The 27856-nt window shown below is 45.4% G+C and overlaps 1 protein-coding gene across 3 annotated transcripts in view; it reads left to right on the forward strand.

Annotated features, from left to right (window-relative positions):
• Positions 1 to 27856, forward strand: part of PDS5B (PDS5 cohesin associated factor B) — a 312170-nt gene that overhangs the window by 80767 nt on the left and 203547 nt on the right. For all 3 annotated transcript variants that reach the window (XM_074986372.1, XM_074986368.1, XM_074986369.1), the window contains exons 7-8: positions 18192 to 18272; positions 24371 to 24511. In XM_074986372.1, the coding sequence (XP_074842473.1) occupies positions 18192 to 18272; positions 24371 to 24511 (222 nt within the window). The remainder of the gene's footprint in view (positions 1 to 18191; positions 18273 to 24370; positions 24512 to 27856) is intronic.

Below are 27856 nucleotides of genomic sequence, written 5' to 3' on the forward strand. Positions count from 1 at the left end.
GTTACTGGACAAGTTGTAAATACGTTCACCAGTCACCTTTTTACTGCTTTCTGACTTGTTGCAAACAGAAGGTACAATGCTTCATGTGGACTTCTCGTGGCGCTATTCCTTACATTTTGAATTGCCTTTTATTTTTTAAAATTTTTCAATTGTCAGTTAGTTCCACGAGGTTCAGTATCTCCTATGATCCTAAGACTAGTTCAAGTATATTTTCTCATCCTGGTTCTAATAAGGAACTGTCTGATGTATTTTCACCTATAAAGAATTCACCCATTCTGAGAGAGCTTAATATATCGTCTAGTGGAAAAAAAGAGAGTACTTGTGCTTAGGTGTCCGTCATTTGTCCACACAAATTATTTTTGTAGCGATTACTTTTGCATGTGTAGTGCGTGAAATCAGTGATTTGTGATCCTCCATTAATGCATTTTCATATATAACGTTTTATTAGGCAGGAATCTAAATGAAGCCTTAAGATTGTGTTAAGCAATTAGTTTACCAATATTTTGTGCAGAAATTAATGAGAGTAAGATGGAAAGGACTCTGTATTCTTTTAGATGTAGCTAGAGATTTAAGCCTGGTACCTGGATTGGATCTAAATCTCTTAGGCTTTTGTTATCCTGTCAGACCAGCCAACCTGTGGTTTGATGCGTAACAACTTAACAAGAGGCTTAACTTACAATTGTAGTCTAGACTGTCCACTATTGGTATCAAAGAAATGCCGGTTATGCTAAGTCCCCAACTCATTCATTTGTAGTAATAGAAATCAAGGGTAGGTGGTAAGTGTGTTTGTCTGTTTACCTGTATGTTGGAAATTTAGCAGTTGAACCAAATTAGTTTTGTAGATGCTAATTCACTTTCAGATCTTAATTGCTTAATATTATGTATGCAACTGTGTTTGGTTAATCTCAGAATCAAAGATATAATATGCTGCAGGAAACTAATAGTATTTGTTTTCTTCGTCTTAACTTTTTTGTTAAAATGGAACACCAGTTAGTTGTTTTATATAAATAACTGTAACTAATTTACCTGTGCATAGGAAATAGATGAACTTCAAAGCAAGTTCTTCAAGTTATCTGCACTGACTACTCCTACTCCCCTGCTTCCACAATTTGTGAGTAGGCTTGCCAGCCTGCTAGAAAACTAAAAGAGAAACCTTGGACCCGACCCTCTCATCTCAAGTCTATCTAAACTTACCAGAGAAGATGTAAGTGGTAGGACCAAAATTTCTAGGTAGTTACTTGGATTACCCAGGAATAATCAATCTTGGACCCTACACATGACTGCTATTGGACTGTAACCTTTTGAGTTGATTCCGGAAAGACTTCAGTAAATCAGCAACTGGCTATCTGTGCTGTGAAACTAACTTCAGGGCTTTACATTTATTTGTCTATACTGATCTTTTAACCATCTCTAATTCTCTTCTTTCTTTTTCCTTTTAATAATTAAATCATAAATTTAATTTATTAAAGATTGGCTGACAGTGTGATGTTTGGGTAAGATCTGAGATTCATAGTCACCTGAGGGTAAGTGTCCAATCCCTTTTGATTGGTAGAACTTTAACTGTGGTATCTAGAGTTTTTAGTAAGCTTTCACTATATTTGCTCTGGTTGCCTACATAGGAGCCAAGGGATGCAATCTCTAAAGGGAACTGTTTTGTTTCTTAATAACAGGTACAGTACTACAGAACCTCTCTTGTTACTGGCTAGTGAATCTAATTATACAGTAAACCACCAGTTTTGGGGGTTTGTCTGCTCTGTTTTTTGCAGCCTGCCCTGTGTGTGGCATTCTCTGTGGTCCATTCAGAAATTTGTCATACAGCTTTCTTCCAAATTTTTTGTGATATATACCAAGAGAATTAAATCTATTTCTTCTCAGACATTTTCAAATTTGATTTCAAGATGTATTAAATTTATGCTACGAGATTTCAGGTTGGGATTCCCTATTAATAGTTGAGCACATTTTACAAAAGCTCAAAATGTTGCCATAACTGCTTTTGATAATGTGCCTGTTGTAGAAATTTTTAAGGCAGCCACATGTGCTTCTGTTCACATTTTCACAAAACAGTATGTAATTGGACAGGCAGCCAAAGGAGATGTAACCTTTAGCTGAGCAGTCTTCCTGGGCATGTTTATAGTGCAGTTGTGAGTGCATTTCACATTGAGGGTAGACAGATGCATTAGAAGCAGCAGAAATAGTGGACTGAAATATCCCTGTACGTCTGAGTCATGCAGGTGGCTACTCAGGCTACAGTGTCCCTGTGTACAAACTTTCCCATATTCTTGAGGATATACTCAGCTGAATAGCCTGAGCTATTACCTCTGGCTGCAGTTATTTTAGCATACTACAGTCTAACCACTCTAGAGAGCATACAGTGTAGACCAGTGTTTTCCAGTTTTATTTGGCCATGGAGCCCTTTTAAACTTGAAAGAATTTGGTAGAACCCCATTCTCAGGCTCTACTCCCCTCAGTCTCCAAACCTGCCCCCTCATTTCCAGGTTTTACTTTGCTCAGTCCCCAGATCCACACCTCTGTCCCCAAGCTTTTACTCCCCATCCTGCAAACCAGGCCCTACATCCCCAGGATTACCCTGCCTCAGCCTCAAACCTGCCCTGGGACTGATGGATCTATGGGGCTGGCTGAGGAGCCTATGCCGGGCGGCCACACACACCCAGTGGAAGGGAGGCTGGTGTGGAGTATTCTGCTAGCGGGGGTGAGCTGACCAAGCCCACTGGACGGATGTGGCCATTGAGGTTGCATGATGAGTGAGGGGCTCTCTGCAGCTTCCTGCCCTGCTGCTTAGATAAAGGAACTAAATTCAGTTGGTTTAATGGTCATATCCCTCCAGTCGCCCTGCCAGCCATTAAATCAATTAATTTTAATTCTACTGTTTCAGCAGCTACAGGGCATGGAGCCACAGAGGAGTCAGCTATTGTAATGGACTTTCTCGCATACCCCTTATTTTCACATTGTGGAACCCCAGGGTTCATGGAACACCATTTGGGAAACAATGGTGTAGATATACCATATGTAAGGCTCTGTTCTTCTTCGAGTGGTCCCCGTGGGTGCTCCACAGTAGGTGTCGGGCTCGCCCCGGCGCCGCAGCTCGGAAGTTCTTCAGCAGTCTCCGTCGGGTCGCACATGCGCCAATGCACATCGGCTCTTCGCGCGCTTATGGTCATGTGCATGATCCGGTCCCCGCCAGTTCTTTCTCAACCGCCAACGGCTGCAGACAGAATCCTCTCCGGCTCCAACACCCGAGACAGAGAAACTCATTTTATTCATGTTAATAGTTATAATATTAATAGTTAGCAGTTATATAGTTATTATAGTATTAGTTTATCCTGTTTATAGTTTGTTTTAGAAGTACAAGACTGTTTTAAGGACTGGAGCCGCCTCCTCCGGGCGGGCCCGCTAGTTTTGTCAAGCCTTCAAAGGCCAACAGTTGCTATTGTTTGGCAAATAGACTGTTAAGTGTGCTGTTAGCACTTAAGGACTCAGAGAGTTAAATTCTAACAATGTTGTCCCCCGGTTTTAAGAAGTGTGAATCTTGCCGGGAGGCCATGCCTGCTTCGGATGGCCACAGCAGATGCATCCGGTGCCTAGGGGAGACCCACGTTCCCCAGAAGTGCTCCCATTGTTCCAACTTAACAAATAGAGCTAGGAAAGATAGAGAGATGAGGTTAAAAATGCTGCTCTTTGACAAAGCACTTCAACCTGCCTCATCAGAGAAGCTCCATAAGGAGGGCTCTTCAGGATTGCAAAAGAGGAAGGCTGCCTCTTTGACCTCCTCTGTGCAGAAGAAGAGAAAAGCTTCTCCAGCTCGATCCCTGCCCGTTAGCTCTGGGAGCAGGACGAGCGAAACAAAGGGCCCGGACACGCTGGCTGCTTCTGCTGAGAAAGCCGCGGCGCGTGTACCTGCGCAGGGGCTTACGGTTCCTAAGGAAACAGCACCGAGGGCCGTGCAGGCACTGGACAGACCGGCACTGGCTACTGCGGCACCGAACATTTCGGCTCCGACGGCACCAGAGCAACACTCGGCTCTAAGTCCTACGGGGCCGAGCGAAGCACCCTGAGCGGCACCGAGAACAACGGCACCGGGGGCAGCGGAACCTAGCACGGCGCCCGCTACGGGGCCGAGCCCTCCGGCACCGATAAGACCACCAGTGATGCCTGAAAGAGCAAAAGCTAAAGCAAAGACCCAGCACCGCAGTCCCTCCCCTGAGGTAATTGCGCTGCCATTATCGCAGCGATCCCCACTGGAGATTTGATGAGCGGCAACACCTTCAGCCTGCCACAGACGTCCATCTGCCTTTCTCCAAAGTCCATCTCATGAAATTGCACGCTTCTCACCATCATCTAGCAGAGACCCCTATGAGTATTCTCACAGAGGCTCTCCCTATACGTCGGTGTCATCTCGACGGTCACGGCATTCTCTGCATCACCCTTACATCTTTGGGTCGTGGTCCAGGTCCCCATCACCGGGCCCCTGTCCCTGTTGCTATGACCGCCACCATTATACGGGACATCAACATAGGAGGTCTGCATCTCATCATAGATCTCAGTCAATTCCTCCTCAATGCCACAGTGCACAGCTTCCACCTGGGGGAACACCGCAAGTTTCCCAATCAGAGGCTGGATCAAAAGATTTTGAGCCTCACCTCAAAGCTTCAAAAGGGCAACCATATCAATACAGCCAGGATCCCAAGGAACTGGAGGAGAGATACTGCAGTGATGCCTCCTCATCCTCTCCAGACAAAGCAGTGGTTCCTGGGGACGTTTCCCCCCCAGATGACCTAAAACAATTCCAGGAGCTGTTCAAAAGGGTAGCTCAATCTCAGGACATTCAGGTGGCGGAAGTGCAGGAGGAGCACCACAAGCTTCTTAAAAACCTCAGGCCCCCGTCCTCTTCTAAAATAGCTATACCATAGGACGATGCAATTATGGAGGCAGCCACTAACATATGGCAAACTCCGGCCTCTGCTCCTCCTACCAACAAAAGGGCAGACAAAAAGTATTTCGTCCCTGCTAAAGGTATGGAATTCTTGTTTAGTCATCCACAGCCAAATTCTCTAGTAGTTGAATCCTCTCAACATAGATCCAAAACGTCCCAGTACAAATCCGGGGGACTGGACAAGGATATAAAGAAACTAGATCTCCTCGGTAGAAGGGCCTACTCATCATCTACCCTCTTGCTTTGCATGGCTAACTATGCTGCCCATTTGAACCACAATTTCAACAACTACTCCAAACTTACCACCCTCATGGACTTCCTCCCAGAGGATAAGAAGCCAATCCTTAAGGCACTTGTACAAGAAGGCTATGCAGCTTCTCGAGCAGGCGTCCAGATTGCATTAGATGTAGCGGACACAGTGGCCTGTGCTGTAGCCACTGCAGTTGTAATACGCAGGGAGTCATGGCTTCACACCTCCGGCATTCCCAAGGAGCTACAAGTAAAAATAGCAGTCCTTCCCTTTGACAAAATGAAATAATTTGCCGAATCAACCGACTGAGTCTTACACTGTAGCAAAGACTCCAGAGCGGCACTTCGGACTTTGGGGATATACACCCCACTATACAGAAGGAAACAGTTTTATCCTCAACACCGTTATGGTTACCAACCGCAACGTACCCACCTTCAACGGTGGTATGATCAGGGATGTCATCAACAACCACATTACAAGGCCCTGAGATGTCGACCTCAACAAGGCAATGCCTCCTCAGGACAAAATATAAGACAGCAGGTTTGATGGGTATGTTGAGGGTTGCGAAACCAAGACCGTATCTCAGTGCCAATCTCAGTACATGTTCCATCACCGACTCAAGCCGTTCTACCCACAATGGAAAAGCATCACTTCGGACAAGTGGGTATTGGAGATTGTAAACACAGGATACACGATCCCCTTCCAATCATTACCTCCACCAAATCCTCCCACCGCACCCCTTCTCAGAGACCCCTCTCACCTACCGGAATTAAGGCGGGAGGTGGACCACCTCCTATTCATAGGGGCGGTGGAGAGAGTACCGGAACAATTTCAAGGCAAAGGTTTCTACTCCAGGTACTTCCTGACAGAGAAGAAGACAGGAGGGTGGAGGCCCATTTTGGATCTACAGGCACTCAACCAATATCTACGCAAACAGCGCTTCAAGATGACTACAATGGCTTCAATAATCACGGCACTAGATGACAGAGATGGGTTTGCAGCCCTCGACTTAGAGGATGTGTATTTTCATATCGCAATTCATCCAGGGCACAGGCACTTCCTCCGGTTTATTGTCGGCACAGATCATTTTCAGTACAGAGTCCTTCCATTTGGCCTCTCTTCAGCGCCCAGAGTCTTCACCAAGACCCTAGCGGTCGTGTCGGCATACCTGCACAGACAGGGCGTTTTCATCTTCCCATACCTGGACAATTGCCTGCTAAAGGGAGCTTCCCAGGCAGAGATATTATGCATGATACACATCACCACAAACACATTTACCTCACTGGGCCTCATCATCAACTTCTCAAAGTCAAAGACCGACCCCACGCAAAATATAGAATTTATGGGGGCTCGGATAGACTCTGTCATGTCAAGGGTATATTTGCCCGATGCCCATTTTCGTGCCATCGAGTCTCTAGTACAACTAATAACAAATAGCCCCACTGTCTCAGTCCTAACGTGCTTACAACTACTGGGGCATATGACGACCACCACGTTTGTGGTACAAAATGCCAGGCTGCACATGCGAGGATTGCAGCATTGGTTGGCAACCGTATACAAACCATCAATCCATACTATTCACAAGATGGTGTCACTCACAACAGAGGGACGAAGGTCACTAGCATGGTGGGCAGACCCCAAGAATCTACTAACAGGGGTGCCCTTCCGCCAACCACAAATCACTGTTATTCTTCGAGTGTCCCCGTGGGTGCTCCACATTACGTGTCGGGCTCGTCCCGGCGCCGCAGGTCGGATCTTCCAAGCAGTTTCTGCCGGACCGCGCATGCGCCGATGCGCGCCACTCCCTTGCACACTCCTGGCCACGTGCACGATCCGGTTCCCGCCAGTTCCTCTTTAACCGCCATCGGCTTCAGACGGAATCGGTTCAGGCTATGGCCATAGTTAGCGTATTTAACATTTTTAATTGTGTTAAAGTTTCTTCAGTCTTAGATTAAGTTAGTCGGTGTTGTTTTCAACAAAAAAAAAAAACAACAAAGAAAGGGAAGGAATTCAAAGCTTCCAATCCTAGTAACAAGCGGAGCACCGGAGGCCAGGAGCCTAGGGCCATTAGCCCTCCTGCCGTGGCAGGCTTTATCCAAGAGGGGAACAAGCACAGAGAAGGTGCTAAGTACCCTATTAACAAAGCAAAGACTCACCACAATGTCCTCCTCAGGATTCAAGAAGTGTGAGTCGTGCCACGAGGCGATGCTAGCGTCTGATGGGCACAGTCAGTGTATAAGGTGCTTGGGGGAATCCCATGTCACTCAGAAATGTTCCTTCTGCGCCAAATTAACAGCCAGAGCATGGAAGGACAGGGAAATGCGGCTGAAAATGCTGCTGTTCGACAAGGCCCTCCAGCCAGAAGTGCCGGAGCGGCCGCAGCAGGAGGGATCCTCCGGGGCCTATAAAAGGAAAGACGCGTCCCTAACCCCATCAGCGCAAAAACGGAGAAAAATCTCCCCAACCCGATCCCTGCCAGCAGCAACAGCGAGCGGGACGGGTGGAGCGCATGGCCCCCAGCCGCAGCTACAGCTGATCGGCGGAGACGCACGTGGCGGAGGTTCAGCCTCTGATGATCAAACAGCTGCCCCACACTGCGGGCAGGGCGGCGGCCAAGCAAGCGCCAGAACCGGTAGCTCCGCAAACAGCGGCACCGACCCACGGGAAACCGGCGGCGCAGAGCGCGCAGGCACGCAACCTGCAGGCACCGGGGGAGACTGCCTGCGCAGCACCGCTGAGGAGCGTGCCGAGCGCGGTGCAGACTATGGGGCCGAGATCCCCGACGCGTCAGGGGGCGGAGCCACCCCCACAGGAGAGGGGAAAGGCAGCACAGAAAACACGGCACCACAGTCCCTCTCCATACAGGGCTGCAGAGCTGCTTTCCCTGAGCCCTCCGCTCGTGCTGCGAACTCCAACGAGAAGGCAGGGGTCACCCCTAGCCTATCCGGAGCCCCCATCTCCATTTCTACAGCCAGCCTCCCCATGGCTTGGACCACCTTCGCCCTTCTTGGGCTTCGAGCCACTTGAGTACTATCACAAATCGGTCTCTCCAGCGTCCCATGTCTCCAGAAGATCTCGCTCCCCCAGACATAGGGGGTATGCACCAAGGGAGTGGTCCAGGTCACCATCCCAGGAGCAGTGCCCGTGTTGCCATGGTCGCCCCTATCATGCGGGGCATAGACACCGTAGGCATACTACCAGGGACAGATCCCCACAGATGGTTCCGTATCCCCGAGGGCAATCGCGAACGGGGACAGAGACTCAGATACCTCAGGGGGAGTTGGTTCTGGAACCCCGGGATTTTCCCTCGCAAGCTTCTAGCAAGCGGATGTACCACCGTCAACAGGACCCGGAGGGGTCCAGAGAGGAGTACCCTAGCGGTTCCTCGTTGTCCTCCCCGGACGAGGCTACGGCCCCGGGGGACGTCCATCCTCCGGACGATCTCAAACAGTTCCAAGAGCTGTTTAAAAGGGTGGCCTTCACGCAAGGCATCCAGACAGCAGAGGTGCAAGAGAAGCAACATAAGCTCCTTAAAAATCTGAGACCTCCGGCCTCCTCTAAAATAGCCATGCCGCTTGATGAAGCAATCTTGAAGTCTGCCACCACGATATGGCAGACCCCTGCGACTATTCCGCCTGTCCACAAGAGAGCGGACAAGAAATACTTCGTGCCGGCGAAGGGCATGGAGTTCCTATTCAGCCACCCGCAACCAAATTCTCTGGTGGTAGAATCGTCTCAACAGAGATCAAAAATGTCTCAGTTGAAAACAGGGGCAACGGACAAAGATGCCAAGAAACTAGAGCTGTTTGGCAGAAAGGTCTACTCCTCCTCCACCCTACTGTTGAGAATGGCGAATTACGCAGCGCATCTAGCGAACAACAATTTCGACAACTACTCTAGGTTAACTTCCCTCATGGACTCGCTTCCAGAGGACAAGAAGCCGGTGCTCAAGGCCATCGTGCAAGAAGGCTACGCGGCCTCGAGGACGGGAGTTCAGATCGCCCTGGATGTTGCGGATACAGCAGCACGCTCAACAGCTACGGCAGTGGTAATGCGAAGGGAGTCTTGGTTCCAAACATCGGGTATCCCGAGGGATCTGCAGGCGAAGATCGTCTATCTCCCCTCCAAACAGAAAGAAAAAATACTACCCTCAGCGAAGACGGTACCAATATTAGCCACAGCGTCCCCAGTACCACGGGGGTTACGAGCAAGGGCGACATCAACAGCATCAACAATATAGAACTCCCAGGCGACGTTCCCAACAGAGCCATGCGTCGTCGTTGACACACAGATCCAGGGCTGCGCCATCACTACCATTGCACAATGTCATCCGAAGCTGTTATTCCACCATCACCTCCGACCATTCTACGACCAGTGGCAAAGGATCACCACAGACAAACGGGTGCTGGAGATCATAGCCACGGGGTATGCCATCTCCTTCCAGTCGCTCCCACCGCCACGACCTCCACCCAGGCCCCACCTGCAGGATGCGTCCCACGAAGCGAGACTCAAGCAGGAGGGAGACCATCTTATGCTCATAGGGGCAGTGGAAAGAGTGCCGGAGCAACTGCAAGGGAAAGGGTTCTACTCCAAATACTTCCTCACGGAGAAAAAGACAGGAGGCTGGAGGCCCATCTTAGATCTTCGAGGCCTCAACCGGTACCTGCGCAAGCAACGGTTTCGGATGAGCACAATCGCCTCCATCCTTACAGCACTGGATGATGGAGATTGATTCGCAGCCCTCAACTTACAAGACGCGTATTTTCACATAACTATCCATCCAGCTCACCGACGATTCCTCCGGTTCATGGTAGGCAAAGAACATTTTCAATACAAGGTCCTACCGTTTGGCCTCTTCTCGGCCCCCAGAGTCTTCACCAAGACCTTGGCAGTGGTGTCAGCCTACCTGCACAAACAGCGGGTATTTATATTCCCGTATCTGGACGACTGCCTACTCAAAGCGGCCTTGAAGGAGGAGGTACTATGCATGATACGCATCACAGCATGCACGTTCTCTTCGCTCGGCCTGGTTATCAATCTGGCAAAATCAAAGATAGACCCCACACAGGACATAGAGTTCATAGGGGCACGCATAAATTCTATTACAGCGAGAGTGTATCTACCAGAGACACGCTTTCGGGCCATCGGCTCCCTCGTGCAAGTCATCACCTTCAGCCCTACGGTGCCGGTTCTGATGTGCTTACCGGTGCTGGGCCACATGGCAGCAGCGACGTTCGTAGTACAGAACGCCAGGTTACACATGCGCAGCATGCAGCACTGGCTGGCAAGCGTATACAAACCAGCAGCACACACCATTCACAGGGTGGTGTCGCCCACAATAGAGGTGCGCAGATCCCTGCAATGGTGGGTAAACCCCAAGAACATGCTAACAGGGGTACCCTTCCACCAACCACAAGTATTGGTTTTTCTTACTACAGATGCCTGCCACATAGGGTGGGGAGCACACATGGGCGAAGAGGTGACGCAAGGACTGTGGTGCTCCACGGAACAGTCACTGCACATAAATATACTGGAGCTCAGAGCGGTGTTCAACGCCTGCAGACACTTTCGAGACCATATACAAGGCAAAGTAGTTGGGATCAGTACAGACAATATCTCCACCATGTTTTATATAAATCGGCAAGGAGGAGCTTGGTCCCGTGCCTTATGTGTGGAAGCAGTCCGGTTGTGGAACTGGTGCATCGCCAACAATATAACCTTGAAAGCCTCGTACTTACCAGGCGCTCACAATGTGAAGGCAGACCAGCTGAGCAGGTGTTTCGCACTCACGCACGAGTGGCAGATCCGTCCCGATCTGCTACGACCGATTTTTCACGCTTGGGGCTTTCCCCAGATAGACCTGTTTGCCTCTCAACACAACAAGAAGTGCCCACGATACTGCTCCAGGGCAGGACTGGGACGGGGGTCCCTGGGGGACACATTCGCGATCTCCTGGAAGGGCCCCCTGCTTTACGCTTTTCCTCCCACAGTGCTGATCCACAAAGTCTTGCACAGAGCCAGGAGAGAAGGAGCCCAAATAATCCTGATATTCCCAACGTGGGATCGACAGTAATGGTTCCCCCTACTCCTGCGCATGTCGGACCGTCCACCGATACCCCTCCCGGTGGTGCCGGATCTGCTCACGCAAGCCCAGGGGTCCATAGTGCATCCGCACCCCCAAGGCCTGCGACTACAAGCGTGGTTAATCCATGGCTCAGCTCCCTAGAGACCACATGTACGGAGGGAGTGCAACAAGTCCTAGAAAGTAGCAGGAGGGCTTCCACCAGGAAGACCTACAAGCAGAAGTGGACTCGCTTCACGGCATGGTGTTCTACCAAACAGTTAGCCCCCCTTTCGGTGCCTATACCTGTAATATTAGAGTATTTACTGGACCTCAAGAGAGGAGGACTCTCACTATCCTCGTTAAAGGTCCACCTTGCCGCCATTTCGGCGCTCAGACATGAAGAGGAAGGGCACACGGTGTTTGCCCATCCCATGGTTACCAGGTTCCTCAAAGGGCTGGTAAATCTATACCCCTCTCAGAAACCACTTCCATCTTCATGGAAGTTGGACCTGGTGCTTAGTGCGCTAACAGGACCACCGTTCGAGCCTTTAGCCACAGTTTCCCTCCGCCTCCTTACAATAAAGACGACCTTCTTTCTCGCAATCACGTCAGCTCGCAGGGTGAGCGAGCTTGCATCAGTTATGGCAATGCCACCCTGCACGGTATTTTCCAAGCAGGCGGTAACCTTACGGCTGCATCCAGCCTTTGTTCCTAAAGTTTCTTCTGAGTTTCATATTAACGAACCTATTGTTTTACCCTCGTTTTATCCAAAGCCTCATAACTCTGAGAGAGAGGCGCGCCTGCACCTCCTGGACGTGAGGAGGGCGCTAGCCTTCTATATAGACAGGACCAAGTCCTTCCGGAAAATGGATAGGCTCCTAGTCTCTCTCGCTCCTAAATCAAAAGGAGAAGGTCTCTCTTCGCAGAGAATATCGAAGCACATCGTATCCTGCATAAAAATGTGCTACGAACTCAAAAAGACTCCTTTACTGGCCACGCCCAGGGCTCACTCCACTAGGGCAGTGGTGGCATGAACAGCCTTTTTCAAGGGCGTTGCGCTAAAAGACATTTGCAGAGCGGCGACCTGGTCATCCTATGACACCTTCGCCAAGCAGTACGCCCTTCCCAGGGTATTCCAAGAGGATACCCGTCTCTCGACAGCGGTCCTCTCGGGGACAAGCTGCACATGATCCGATTACCCACCTCCTATGTTGGGTTACTGCTGGGTAGTCACCTAATGTGGAGCACCCACGGGGACACTCGAAGAAGAAAGAGAAGTTACTCACCGTAGTAACGGTGGTTCTTCGACGTGTCCCCCAGTGGGTGCTCCACCACCCGCCTATCCTCCCCGCTTCGGATCCCTGTTTTGTGTTTTGCAGGAGCATCCGAGGCGGTTGGTCAAGGAACTGGTGGGGACCGGATCGCGCACGTGGCCAGGAGCGCGCAAGGGAGCGGCGCGCACCGGCGCATGCGCCGTCCGGCAGAAACTGCTTGGAAGATCCAACCTGCGGCGCCGGGGCGAGCCCGACACCTAATGTGGAACACCCACGGGGACACATCTCGAAGAACCACCGTTACTACGGTGAGTAACTTCTCTTTTTCATTACAAGAGATGCCTCCCACAGAGGATGGGGGGCACACATGGAGAACAAAACCACTCAAGCTTTATGGTCCCCCGCAGAGAAGACACTGCACATAAACGTATTAGAACTCAGAGCAGTGTTCAATGCATGCAGGCATTTTCGGAATTATCTGCGCGGAAAAGTAATCGGCGTAAATACCGACACCACCACCAGCATGTTTTATATAAACTGGCGCGGGGGCCGGGTCTCGTACACTCTGTGCGTAGGCCGTCCTACTGTGGAACTGGTGCATTGCCAACAATATAACCATAAAAGCTTCATACTTACCGGGTGTCCACAACGTCAAGGCGGACCAGCTCAGCAGACACTTTGCACCCATACACGAGTGGCAGATCCGTTCAGACCTGCTTCACCAAGTGTTCTGCAGATGGGGTTTTCCCCAAATCGACTTGTTCGCCCCTTGCGACGGGAAGAAATGTCCCCGATACTGCTCCAGAGCGGGCATGGGACAGGGGTCTTTGGGGGACACCTTCATGATCCCATGGAAGGGCCCTCTACTTTATGCGTTCTCTCCCACAACACTCATACACAAGGTCTTGGAGAAAGCCAAAATGTAGAGAGCATGCATGATACTCATAGTCCCGACCTGGGACCGGCGACAATCATTCCCATTGTTTCTACGTATGGCACAGCATCGGCCGTTTCCCCTACCAACAGTGCCGGACATTCTCACACAGGCTCGGGGGTCAATACTGCACCCGCACCCGCAAAGACTCCAGCTAGAAGCATGGTTAATCCATGGCTCGGCACCCTTGAGACTACATGCTCAGAGGGAGTGCAGCAGGTCCTTGAACGTAGTCGGAGGACTTCCACCAGAAAGACTTATCAACACAAATGGTCGCGTTTTTCCGATTGGTTCTCTTCAAGGCAGCTGACACCCCGGGACATTACTATACCTATGATTCTGGACTACCTGCTACAACTAAAACAAAAGGGACTCTCTCTGTCCTCTATAGAGGTTCATCTGGCGGCTATATCAGCGTTTCGGCATGAAGAGGATGGATCAACCATATTTGCCCATCCTGTTGTCTCACGCTTCCTAAAGGGGTTGGTAAATCTGTACCCCCCTCGGAAACCAATACCGCCGTCATGGAGTTTAGACTTAGTGCTACACACACTCTTGGGACCACCCTTTGAACCATTGGCTACGGTTCCCCTTCGACTACTTACCATTAAAACGACCTTCCTCCTGGCAATCACATCAGCTCGCAGGGTGAGCGAGCTCGCAGCCATAATGTCCACACCACCCTGCACGATATTCTCAAAGGAGGCGGTGGTCTTAAGTTTGCACCCAGCCTTCGTTCCAAAGGTCTCTTCAGATTTTCATATCAACGAACCATAGTATTGCCCTTGTTCTATCGTAAGCCTCACAACTCGAGCAAAGAGGCACGGTTGCACTTACTGGACATAAGAAGGGCACTGGCCTTCTACATCGATAGAACTAAGCCTTTCCGGAAAACGGACAGACTCCTGGTGTCCATTGCATCCAGGTCAAAAGGGGAAGCACTATCTTCGCAGAGGATTTCAAATCACATCGTGTCATGCATAAGACTGTGTTATGAGCTTCACAAGACTCCTCTGCCAGTTCCGCCCAGGGCCCACTCCACTAGGGCGATGGCGTCGTCGACGGCCTTCTTCAAAGGAATCGCGCTGAGAGATATCTGCAGAGCGGCGACGTGGTCTTCCTATGACACCTTCGCCAAGCACTACGCCATGCACAGGATGCTTGATGAGGATACACGCCTGTCGACAGCAGTCCTTTCAAAGGCAAGCATCCCCGGGGGCCTCCAGCAGCTCTCTCTGTCACTACCAATAGCAATTACCTTATACCTAGATGCTGAAACCTTAACACTTGAGTTAATTGATTTAATGACTGTTACCTGCTGGGAGCAAGAGGACTGTGGGAGTCACCCAGCCAAGCAGCCCTGCAGGAGAAGGACTTGTTCGCCACTTGCGACAGGAAGCAGGGAGACCCACAGCCCTGTGTCTGGCTCTGCTCAACTTCCCTCAGAAGTGCAGCTGTCTGACAGCCATGTGGCTGGGGGAAGAGAAGGAGAAGGTTCTTAGCTTGGTTCCCAGCTCCCCTATGCTGGCAGGAATGTTAAACTGGCCAGCCATGAGCTGATCAGTTTCTCGGTCCCACAGGCCATGGGGAAACTGGAACTAGACTGCCCCTGGTTCTCAGCTCTTGCCACTCTGGGAGCCAGGAAACGGGCCAGCCCTGGTGGTTCCTGGCTCCCCTCCCCTTTCAGGAAAATTCAAGTTATACAGGAGTTGTAGGAACAACCCTGGGTAACTCAAGGATTGACTGTATTAGTCCACCCTACAGACCTCACCCTTGGCCCGTTTTAAACCCCCATCCATGGTCCTATACTGCCCCCAGCCTTAAACCCACCACCCAGCAGCCCCAAACCATGCCCTTTACTTGTTCTATACCTTTCAATGGTTCATAGTTAGCGTAACCCTATTAGACTCTTGATTAGCCTGTTTTTATCTTGTCTTGTGAGACAGAGTACTCCTTCAGGTACTCTAAAGGAAGTTCAGAAAATAGCAACAAAAATTGATTTGTATTGACCTTTTTTGTAAAAGTGTCAGGTGCTTGAGCACAATGCTCTGTATTTGAGTTTACTGAACAGGAGCTGTCAGGTGCTCCATGATGTGGCAGTCCTATGTGTTCTGCCCTGAGTTTTGTATTAGTATTTTTAATTGCTGCCCCATCACATTGAAAATTATGCAATTTGCTGTCCGTTACTACTTTATGTTGAACTTCTGTAGTCTGGCACACTCTGGTCCAGCAACATCCATGGTCCAGCATGAGTTTAGTTAGTTGGATGTCCATGTATCATGGGTGTGGCCATATTTTCCACAGTCACACAAAGCTAGTTTTCAGCCACCAGCCCTGGCCTTCAGTGTACCGTGCTGTTGTTTAGCTCTAATTTGCTCCTAAATGTCTTCTAAGATCCCAGTAAGCAGTGGAAATGTTGATAATGCTGATAGACCATATTGACCTCTTGTGATTTGGCACCGGTCAGGTCCTGAGGTTGCCAGCTTAGAGAAGTTCAGCCTTTATTCTACCTCTTTGGATGTTAACGATTTTCCTTGTTTCTTGAAAAATGCAAGTCACTACATCTTTCAAAAAACTTGTCAACTTTTTAAAATAAATTTGTATTTACAAAGTGAAAAATTATGATCTTCCGTTCTTGAATAGTTTCAGATTCCTTCTTGTTACTGCTTAGATAAACATTTCTAGAAGAGTGACTTGTCTTCATTTTGAGGTTGGTGAGATAACCCTTGACAACAGTAGGGTTTAAAAATATATATTTCAAATTACCCATGTCTCATTGGCAAAAAAAGTGTTATGAATAACTGTACTCTTCAATTGTTTCAGAATCTTCAGGAGTATATTAAATCGTATCTTAAGTTCATCTCTTCTTTCTGGGTTTTGTGTGACAGTTATATGACTTAACATCTTCAGTGATTTGATTTTGTTCACTGTATGCAGTATATTTTTCTTCTGGCTTCTCAGTTCAAGTGCTAAATGTGGCTAAGTTTTATGTCCTTATCTCTCATGGAGACAAAAAGTTGAGAGTTATGGATCAGTTATTGTTTCAAGTCTTTTCCTAATAGTTGTTCAGGATGAGAAATGTAATTTTGCTTTTAGTGGTGAGTTGAATAAATATTCCAAAAATAATTTTCATAGTCTTTAGATTTTTCATTTCTGTTGACTGATTACATATTTTTCCTGATTAGTGGTTTGTTTTCTAGTAACATTACAACTGAAAATGTCTTGTTATGCACCCATACCTCAGATTGGAAACTTCTGGTCAAGTATACTAATTTTTCGGGTTACAAAGTTTAGAGAGTAGTATGATATTTTAAGGATATATTTCTCCATGCTGTGTCTACACTACAAAAATAACTTAGAAGTTGCTTACTTCCAAGCAAGCAACTTGAAGTAGAGCATCTATACACACTCTACTTCAAAGTAGGGCATTACTCCATTCCTGGGAATGGAGTAAGAACTTAGAAGTACTTAGAGCATCTACACACACCCTACTTAGAAGTTAACTTTGAAGTAAGGGAAAATGTGTGTAGACTCTTTGCTGGCTACTTCGATGAGGTGCCCAACTTAGAAGTTCGTTCCTTGTGTAGATCCACCCCATGTGTGTATTGAAAGAGCCATATAGAAATTCAGCATGGCATTTTCAGGTAAGTTTCTGTTGTTTCTGATTAATGCATGGTGTTGAGAAGTAGTCTGGAAAGCAACATTTAAAGTAAAATGAAGAAAACTTTTTCACTTGTGCTATGTTACTATACTATGCAAACTGGCTAGTGAATTGACAGACTCTTTCACTGGAATTTTTCGAAGAGTCAGGATGCCATTCTGTCTTGGATGATTGAGATACAACAAAACCTGTATCGTGGCAAGGGAGTAGAGTAAATGCCCCCTGTGTTTGCTTCTAAGCTTATGGTTCTTTGATTATATACAGGTCATACATTTCTGCTATTTATTTTCTTTTTAAATGTGTAAAAATTGCCTATTATATAAATTTTTTTCATGCTACTATTACTCTTTTTTCTTATATTACAAGTAACACTGCAGATTATCAGAATTAATTGTTTTTTTATACAGTGGAAGTTATCAGTTTCACCTTTGTTTCCTTAACTTTAAAGGCTAGTGTAAAATAAATTGTTATTGCATTAAAATAGTGCTGCAATTTTAGTGCTGCAAATACTTCAGGAGAATGTTTTATTTGGTCTTCTGCTCCTATGAATTTAAAATTTTTAGTTTTGCAACAGGGATTAAAAAAAAATATGCATTAGTAAAAGAGAGGTATCCGTGTTAGTCTGTATCTGCAAAAACAATGAGAAGTCCTGTGGCATTTTATAGACACAGCACTTTGGCTCTTGTTTTACAGATTAGCGAAGAAGACAGACAACACTGATTCCATCAACTTTGGGTCATATTTGAAAGGTTATCTTCGCTATCATCATGATAAACTTAATTTAAAAATACTAAATTTTAGATTTTGTGAAAGCTGACTGTTCATGCTTCTGAATTTTTCTGAGAAAATACCCTATACACCACTCTCTATTAGGTGAATTAAGCTAGCAAGTACTGTTTCACAAAACCTACATTTTGAATCAACTTAGATCTGACAGCATCCCTTTAACTAATGAGGGATTCTAGGGGGCTTATTATGATTAATACATAGACTTGAAACATCTTTAATATAGTTAAGTTTAATGTGTGGATCAAAGTTTGCTCTTTGTGTTTTTCAGAATTTAAACAAGCAAGCATATGACTTGGCAAAGGCTTTACTAAAGAGGACAGCTCAAGCTATTGAACCGTACATTACTAATGTAAGTCAAGACTTGCAATTAATTAGATACATGGATGAAGATAAAAACTTTAAAAGAGAGCTGAGTAACATATTGGTAGTTACTAATTTTGTTGTAGGTTGGGTAGTTTTTTTTTTTTTAAGATTGTGGGAATAATTTGGAATTATCTGGTAAAGCAGATCAGCTGTATTAAAAGTACTATATCACGTTGTCCTTAAAATCTAAATCAGCTGTTTAGAAGTTACTGAAGCCATTGCCAACTTTGGGGAACTCTGTTACAATTTCTTGATACAGTTGCGGAACCAAACTCTGCTTATTTTTATAATTTTGTATTAGGGTAGCACCTAGCACAGTGTTTCCCAAATGGTGCTCTGCAGAACCCCGGCGCTCCGCAGAGTGAAAATAAAGGTTCCGTGAAGAAATTCTATTATTATTGCTGACTCCTCTGTGGCTCCCTGCCCTGCCACCACTGAAACAGTAGAACTAAATTTAATTGATGTAATGGCTGGCAGGGTAGTGGGAAAGATCCGTCTGTTAAACCATTTCAGTGGCAGCAGGGCAGTGAGCCAGAAAGAGCCCCTCGCTCGCCCCACTACTTGAGCGGCCACACCCCTCCGGTGGGCGTGGCTCAGCTCACCCCTACCAGTGGAACAACTCCACGTCACCCTTCCTTCCACTGGGTGTACCTGGCCACCTGGCAGGGGCTCCCCAGCCAGCACCATGGATGGGTTGGTCCTCGGGGCCACTTTGGGGATGAGGCAGGTTAATCCTGGAGATAGGTGGCAGGTTTGGCGGTTGAAGGGGTTAGAGCCTGAGAATGGGGTTCTGCAAAATTCTTTCAAGGTTAAAAGGGTTCTGTGGCTGAATAGAATTAGCAAACACTGGCCTAGCGGTCCCATTCATGCTAGTTGCATTCAGAAAGATATATCTTAAGAGATGTCACAAAGAACTAAAAATCTAAATCGATGAGAAAAAGTATAGTAGGGAAAATAGATGACCGGAGAGATGAAGTAATACTCTCAAGATGGCACAGCAGGTCAGTGGCAGAGCTGGAAGTAGAACTCAAGTCTCCAACTCCTAGTCCAACATCTTGCCCATTAGATTGTGCTGCATTGTTGAACATGTGTTTTATTATACTGTGGGACTTGATTGTAATGTGGTGTAGAAAGAACCTGCTGCTAAGCTGGGAGTTCATGGTCTATGAATTCTACACCATTTTTCTTTGTAGGATCAGTGTCCTCAAATGGAAATCAAAAGAGAGAGATGAGTGGCTGTGCGCGAGAGAGAATCAAATGAAAGTTATTTTTTTTACAATGATTTGGTGAGGGGCTTATCCCTTAAAACAAGGGTGATGGTAATTAACATAAGAAAAAGGACAAATCATTCTTGCACAATTTTTTCATTGGTCAGATCTGACTCAGTCATGGTTACAATGGCATTGTCCGTTCATTTCTGACAGTCAGCACCTCACGCTCCACTTAGAAAACTTCCTGAATCCCTCTTGATTTCAGGATTGGTAGTGCACACTTGTGCTAAAAATATTGAACATCCACTTCGTTACTTATATGAGCACCCTCAACCACAGGCATGTTAGGTGCATATGACTCACCTTTGGACCATTGTCTCTGTCCTTTCAGTGGAATACATTCCAGGAATCTCCAGATAGGGGTGAAAAATGGTGCTGGATATATTACTGTTGTTTTTTATCCATATTATATAGATCTAATAACCATGCTGTTGAAGCTTGTGGCTTTACAAAGGATTTTACCTCTTTGTTTTTTCATTTCCCTCCATTTCTAAGCTGCTTTTTAGATTCCTGGAATGATTGGCAGAACTGAGAGCAATATTAATACTGCTCTTGCCTTATCTATTTGATTGCTTTTTGTTTGTTTTTGTTTTGTTTTTGTATTTTGAGTTATGTTGCTTTGACATGTTGCTATGAAAGGACTTAAGAAAGCAGGCAACATACTGTTTGTTATAGGTATATGGAAACAGATCTGACTGTGGGAGAAACTGTGTGAATAGGTTTTACACCACTGTCATAGGAAAGAAGGGGGCCCGGGGGTTAAAGAGGAGGGAATAGACAGTCAGATGAAGGACAAAGAAAAATTCCAGGTGAATTGCAAATCATAGGTAAGATCTGAATAGAGAGTGAAGACCTCAGAGAAGAGATGGATAAGGTGGAGAAACAGATGAGAAGGAAGAGAGATCAAGCATAAGAACTGTGAGTTCCACTATAAATAACAAGTAACACATTGTTTATTATAGCTGATGTTGCAGCAGCCACCCTAAATCTTAAAAATATGTAAACAAACTTGGAGGAAATCTTTAATATTCCTTGTCACCTTTATGCAGATTCCATTGCTGTCTGCTCAACACTGGATTTACTTCCATCTGTTACATATAAAAACAATAGGTACTCCGACTTCATCAAATACACACAAGATTCTGCAATTCTGACCTCATACTTTTGTATCAAGGACTGTTACATTTGATATACCTAAGTATGTTTTAAGACTTTGAGATTGGAGAGGTTGCTGTTAATGTGTGTAAAAATTACGTAAAGGATGTCTAGTAATTCATATTACTATTAATAATCAAAGCAGATAACTGATGGTTTAACATCCCTTCTTAAGCATAACTTGAGTGCAAGCTTAACGCTGGTGTTGCTATACTGCCATAATTCATGGTTACATTTTTCATGGTAATTAACATGGACAGGAAGATAGAAGAGCAAGAATGTAGCTTGATTTGATTTTTGTTTTATGGAAATGTGGCAATCTGTGCTCATTTCACTGTTACCATAACCCACCAATTCTCTCTCCACCACCTTCCAGTGCGCTGTTTGTACAGACCTGTCTTGTCACATGGAAAGCTTGTAGACATTTTGTTGCAGACATAGCATCTAGCACAGGGTGGGGAACCGATGGCCCATTGTCCAGAACTGGCCTGCAGCTTGCCTGGATCCAGCCCTAAAGGCTTAGGACTCTGCTCTCTCACCCCCACAATACCTGGGCTTCTGTGAGGTGGGGGTGTGGAGCCCTGACCCTCATAGGCAGGAGTCAGGCGAGCCGGATCCAGCCTGTTGCCTGTGCTTAGTTGTGGGGAGTGAGGAGGTGCAGATGGAAAGGGAAGCAGCTCCACAGGCTTCTGCCTCTACTCTCCCTCCCTCGGTCTGCAGAATGGTAGTGCTGAGAAGCACTGCCTGGAGGGTTTTCTCACTGCTCTCATTGGCCAGAATTGCAGCCAGCCAGAGCACTGGGGGGCAGTACTTGGGAGCAACAGGGAGGACACAGAGCCATGTGTGCCCCAAGGGAGCTGTGCCAGGTAAGTGCCCTCCATTGCCCATACCCCACACTCCCAGCCTACTCCCTGCACCCCAGTACCTCTAGCCTACTCCTTCACTCCGTCTGCCTCCCAGCCCCCTAACCTTCAGCCTGCTCCTCACCCACTCCAACATGGCTAATTTTTGGCCCCACCCCAGAGCCTGGGGGCACTTGCTTCCCTATGTTCCAGGGCTAGTGTGCAAGGGGAATGAGGGGAGAGTCTCGTTTGTTTTTTCAGTTGGGGATTATGTCAGTCAGGTGCATTTTTTTTCTTTTCACTTACATCCCCTCCCCCCTCAACTTTTTCAGTTGCCCTGAACCAAAAAAATGATCCCCACCCCCAATCTAGTGCAAAAGATACTTGCATTCTGACTGGGGCCTCAAAGTGCTACTCTAATAAAAATTCTCCATCGTGTGGTGAGAAAAATCTTTGCATTCACAGCTCTCTTGTTCTGAAAATACACCCCACAACTGGGAAATGAAACACTCAGCAAGCTCTGTCAAATTAAAGTAGAGTTCTTTGGTAGAATAAGTAAAGAATCACAATAGCAGGGACACAACTATTCAGCCAGCAATGTACATCTTCCAGTAGAAGCTGCTTGTTTTAAAAAAAAAAAAAAAAAAAAAAAAAAAAAAAATGGAGGGGGGGCACCCCTCCTCCTGCATAAGGCCAATTCATAGGATTGGCATTTCTAATGTAACACATACTTTTTTTATTTCTAAATATGGTGCACTCTTTCCCAGTCAGTTACTAGTTTTTCATTTTTCTTCTAATGCTGCTTTTCACTTTGTAAAATAAGCAGCCTTTTCCCCTAGTTGGCTTGATTCTTGTTAAAATAGCACATTGAATGTGGTAACTCCCCCTGCTGGTTTTGTAGTTAATCATTCAAATGTTTTACCAAGGTCTGTACCTTTCCTTGCATATTGATCTTATTGATGGACAAAAGAGTTCTGTGATTTGTTATTTCAGAAACACAAGGGTAGAAAAGTAATAGGACAGTGGCAAAAGGGCATAATTCTTTAATGATTTTTGAGTTCAAATAGATTAAATTGACTTTTACCCAAATAAAAGGTGCCGAACATAAGCGTAGTGTTCTTTCCTCTGTTCTTAAATCTCACCTATTTCAAAGCATCCATAGATGAATTCCTTCTCAAGTTAATGCAGCCGTTGTGGTTATTGATAGGGAGCTCTCCTTCCTTTTGGTTATTGAGAAGTAGAGAGTTCTCCTTCATTCTGGCTTGCCTGCTACAGGGCATACTACCAATTGTTTGAAACAATACCTCATCAGTTTTCAAAGGTAGCCATTGATTTTTGGATTCTTAAGTTCCTTAGGACCCATTTCAAAACAACTGGGCCTGATTTTCTAAGTCACTGAGCACCTGGATGTGCTTAATACTTAAAAAACCAGACCTAAGATTTCTCAGGTTGGGACCCTAAAAGTATATACTTCTGAAAATTTTGATCTCATGCCTTGTCCTTGCTCTGATGTAATACGCATTTATCATCGGACGGTGTGACTTGGAAGCTTTGTGATTGCTGAGCTGCCCAAGTCCAGGCAAAAACAGTCATGAGCACCAATTAAATGTGCTCCATCAGTGTGCTTACTGGTTTTGGAGTAACATGAACAGTGTTATATGCTTTTAGTGTGGAGTTCTTTGACAGGTAAAAGGAGTTCAAAAATCAATACCGTGGTCTAAAATGAGGTAAATGATGATTTTCCTTCCTTCCTTCCCCTCCGCCCCCACAATACATGTTTAGTACATAGTTAGAAACACTGTAATTAAAAAGTTCAAGAAGTGTTTAATTTTATATTTAATTTCATATTTATGTAGGATTTTCACATTTTTATAGTTAAAAGTACAGATTTACCCTTATGTCCACCTAAATTTCTAAGAAATGTTTGCTTTATAACTGTAGTGTACAAATATGCTGTTTTCACATATCTATTCTTAGACATGGAAAGTCATTGTGAGTTCATAAATTTATATTTACGGATTGTATAAATTAGAGACAAGATGGAGGTGGCAGTATCTTTATTATACCAACTTTAGTTAGTGACAGAGGCTTTTGAATCACACAGAGCTGTGTGATCTGAAGAGCTTTGTGTGACTTGAAGGCCTGTCTCGCTCATGAACAGATGTAAGTTCACAAACAAACAGTCCTATGGCATCTTATATATTAACCAGTTTATTAGGTCACAAGCTTTCGTGGGTAAAACCCATTTCTTCATGTGGGAAAAAAAAAGTTCGTTCATTGAAAGATATTACTTCATTCACCTTGTCTCCCTAATGTCCTGTGACTGACACAGCTACAACTACACTATATACATTAGTTTACAGTAGTCTGGTAATTCACTAGCTATTTATCTATAGTGGTCCTATTTAGGCAAAAGGCTGGAAAGTTTCTGAAATAAATCAGTCCCTTGTGGTTAAAGTAACTCCAAATTTATTCACACTGCAAAAGACCTCGTAGTTGAAACTGGTGGAGAAAGTATTTTTGTTGAAGTTGTTTCTAGACTTCCTGTGATAAATTAAATATTTCATGATATCTTTTTGTGTGGTTGCTTTTTGTCTCTTGTTTATGGATTGAAATTGGTAGAAAAATTACTTTCTATTTCCATAAACTTTTTTCCTTTTGTGATTTCAATAGATACATTGTATCCTGACTCAAAATTAGTGAAGATATTATAAGATGAATCAGTAGTAGGCAAAGACTTGTAGAAAAGATGAAGATGTGTAAAGTTTTCATTTATATTCTCTTACTGATGTAGTGTTGTTTGTTTTACTTTTCAGTTCTTTAATCAGGTGCTTATGCTTGGGAAAACTTCTATCAGTGATCTGTCAGAACATGTCTTTGACTTAATTCTGGAGTTGTACAATATTGACAGTCATCTCTTGCTTTCCGTTTTACCACAGCTTGAATTCAAACTTAAGGTAAATACTGTACTATGTGTGTGTTAAACCATCTGAAATTTTTTTGGGTCTAAATATGGGTTATATGATAGTTGATAAATTTATTATATCTAATTTGGAATTAATATTTTTCTTTCATAGCTAATGAACTCAAAATAACCAGTCCATGAGAGTAAATCATATAGGAAGACTAATCTAAAATTGTAGAAGAAATTAAATTATAGAATTGTTTCAGACTAATGAGAAAAGACTGCCTTTATAAGTGTGATTAACATGTTTCATTTAAGAAAACTTATTTCTAGTTTTCCGCCATTGGCTTTGCAAACTACTGGTTGCGTAAATGTTTGTGCAGTGATTTCTGAGTTTTAATAGCTTGACTATCATATGCTAATGGCGTACTATATCCTTGTATGTGGCAATTAAAAAGCTTAAGTTGAGAATGTTGGAATTCCTGGGCAAATGTCTGGGCAAAATTAAAATACTGTGTAGCTGTCACTAGACTGGGAAACATTTTATCCCTTGGAGTGGGAAAACAGCAATTTCTTTATTTTCTGGAAATATAAAAATGTCCATTTTTTATTTTATGTTCGTTAGAGTGCGGTCATCCTTAATCATTATGCTCCACCTTTCTGGTCTACTTTTTATTTCACTGTCTTCTCAACCCTGTATGAGAAAATGCTGTGGGTACTGAGCTGTTTTGCCCTCTCTAGCTTGAGTAAACAATACAGTTTTTTCAGGTTTTATTTTTATTTTAGAATATTGTTAAATTCATAGTATCATGAATGGGGGAAAAATAGGCCATATCATTTTAAAAGTAAGGCTTATGCTCAGTATATTTTACCATGGGTCATGTCTTCTGTATTACTCAATTCTACTTCGTCATGCTTGAATTGGGAAAGGCCTCAAAAATGATTATTCTGAACAAAAAGACACTCTTATGGTCGGACTTAGGATATGATGTTTTTTTTATTGCTTCTCATAATACTGCCTTTTCCTATCCATTTCTGTTTTTGTTTGTTGCCACTGTTTCTCTCTATTCTTCTGTATAATGAGGTCCACAGGTTTGAAATAATGGGCTGTGAACCAATTTTGAATTTAGGAAACAGGTCAGAACAGAATAGGAGTGTCTATCTTTTGCTACCCCAAAATCCAAAGCTGTAGGCAGGTCGTCTTGTTGCAGGGTGTTTAAATTTAGGAGACTGGTAAGGTCTGAGTTAATGGAAGCAAGTGCTAAAGCTGTACTTCCTATTCTTCTTTGCTGATGGGATTGGCTGAAAGGACTAGTCAGGCCCATCCTCAAAGCAGTGAGCTGTCTAAACAAGAAAGAAGCCATCCTGGAATTAAAATTCAGATGGGTATAGGAAGGCTAGTGGCAATCCCCCTTAACTCACGAAGTAGCTTTAGCTAAAGATACACCCCAAAGAGCAGAAAGATGATTGGACTTGCCTTTCCAGCCACAGCTGGTGAGTGTTGATCTACACTAGGAACTTACATCTCCCAGGAGCTAGATTACTGAAGATCAAACTTTGCATCTTGATGGTAATCTGAAACTGGGAGAGTAAGCCTAAAGAATCTCTTACATGCCCAGTAAATATAGATAGCCCTTTCTTTGACACCTTTGAGAAAGTGCCTGTACTGCAGTTAGATCAGTGGTTCCCAACTCTTTTGGTAAAGTGGTACAGGTCAATGAGACAAAACAATTCTATAGCCCACCCATTTTTATGAGCAACTGATTGAGCTAAAAACATCACATTTACTTATATTTACTATGGTTACGATTTTACGAGAGAGGTTTGCAACATAGGAGTGCAAACAACAAGCTAAATAAAACTCAAATGCGTTAATGTTTCAAATCCACTACAGAACACACCATCTTTGAAAATGAACAGAGGTTTCTAACTATTTTAACCTGTTTCTAATTATTCATAGCCCTAAATTTGTTCCACATGCAGTATTCAGTTCAGGTGTCTGAATTTCACCTTTTTTTGCTTTGAGTTTTATATCTGTAACAACATTTTTAAAAGTATAACTTTAATTAAATAATAGAGCCAATAAATAACTGAAATTTAGTGGATCATAGCAACATGCAAATTAAATAGCAGCTTTCCGGGTAGTGGGGAAACTGGGCCTGCTGGTGTGCAAAAAAGGGGGCAAGTGAAGACATGCCATGTGAGGGATATTGAGTAATCAAGTAATTGCTGAAAATTTCAGTGGTTACTTGATTTCTCATACAGCAACGAAGGGTCCTGTGGCACCTTATAGACTAACAGAAAAGTTTTGAGCATGAGTTTTCGTGAGCACAGACTCACTTCATCAGATGCTGGTCTTGGAAATCTGCAGGCCCAGGTATAAAAGCTCATGCTCAAAACTTTTCTGTTAGTCTATAAGGTGCCACAGGACCCTTTGTTGCTGTTACAGATCCAGACTAACATGGCTACCCCTCCGATACTTGATTTCTCATGTGGGAGTAAGGCGGGAGAGGAGTCAGTTCCAGAGAGCAGGCTCCTTTCTACCTTGCCACAGCACAGAGTATGGGATGGGCTTCCCACCAGCCCATTCAGGCCAGGCAGCAGCACTTCAGCTGTCTCCAGGTGCAAATGGGCTCCTGTGGGGTTCACTCTTCCCCCCTGTGGCAGCTCTGCTCTGAGCTTTTGTTGGGGGTCAGGGAGGGGATTGACCAATCCTGCACCAGCTGGGACTCGGGCAGCCTTGCTTGAGTCCCAGCTGGCGTGAAGTTGTCAGTTCCCCCTGACTCTGGTTCTGCAAAGAGGTGAGTTTAGGAGGGGAGTTGACTAAATTTCAGCACACTTGGATAGTTCTCACAGCAGCACACTGGTTGAAAGCTGCTGAAGTAGACAGCTGTGGGAGGCTGAGCCAGCTGACTCAAGCTAAGCATCTATGTGGTTGATTGGACCAGGTTCTGAGGTCCCCTGTGGGAGACTTTGAGAGACCCTACCGTAGCCTTCCCGAAAAAAAGGTAGTGGATAGGTTCCTCCAAGCTGCTTTGAGTGCAAATATTCTGCACACCCAGTCAGAAAGGGGCTGTGGGGACCAGCCATTCTAGGCCAAGCATGCTAGTGTAAGAGCCGCAGAGCTGAAGTGAGATGTTCTGAGCTGGAGGACTGTGGTTGGTGTGCCTGACTGGCTGAGGGGGCAGAACTGGCAGGGCCCCGGGGGCGTGAGAGTAATATTGGTGGCTTGGGCCTAAGATAAAGGTGAAGAATGTGATGAGGCCACAGGGAAGTGGCCCAGGAAATCATATTGGTAATACAGTTTAGTTAAAAGGATATAGCTGCTAACTTCAAGGCCTGAAGTAGAGGATGAGCCCAGGTCCTTCATACCAATGTGGGAAAATGGCCTGAATTT

This window comes from Carettochelys insculpta, chromosome 1 (genome assembly GCF_033958435.1).
Source record: "Carettochelys insculpta isolate YL-2023 chromosome 1, ASM3395843v1, whole genome shotgun sequence".
NCBI lineage: Eukaryota > Metazoa > Chordata > Testudines > Carettochelyidae > Carettochelys > Carettochelys insculpta.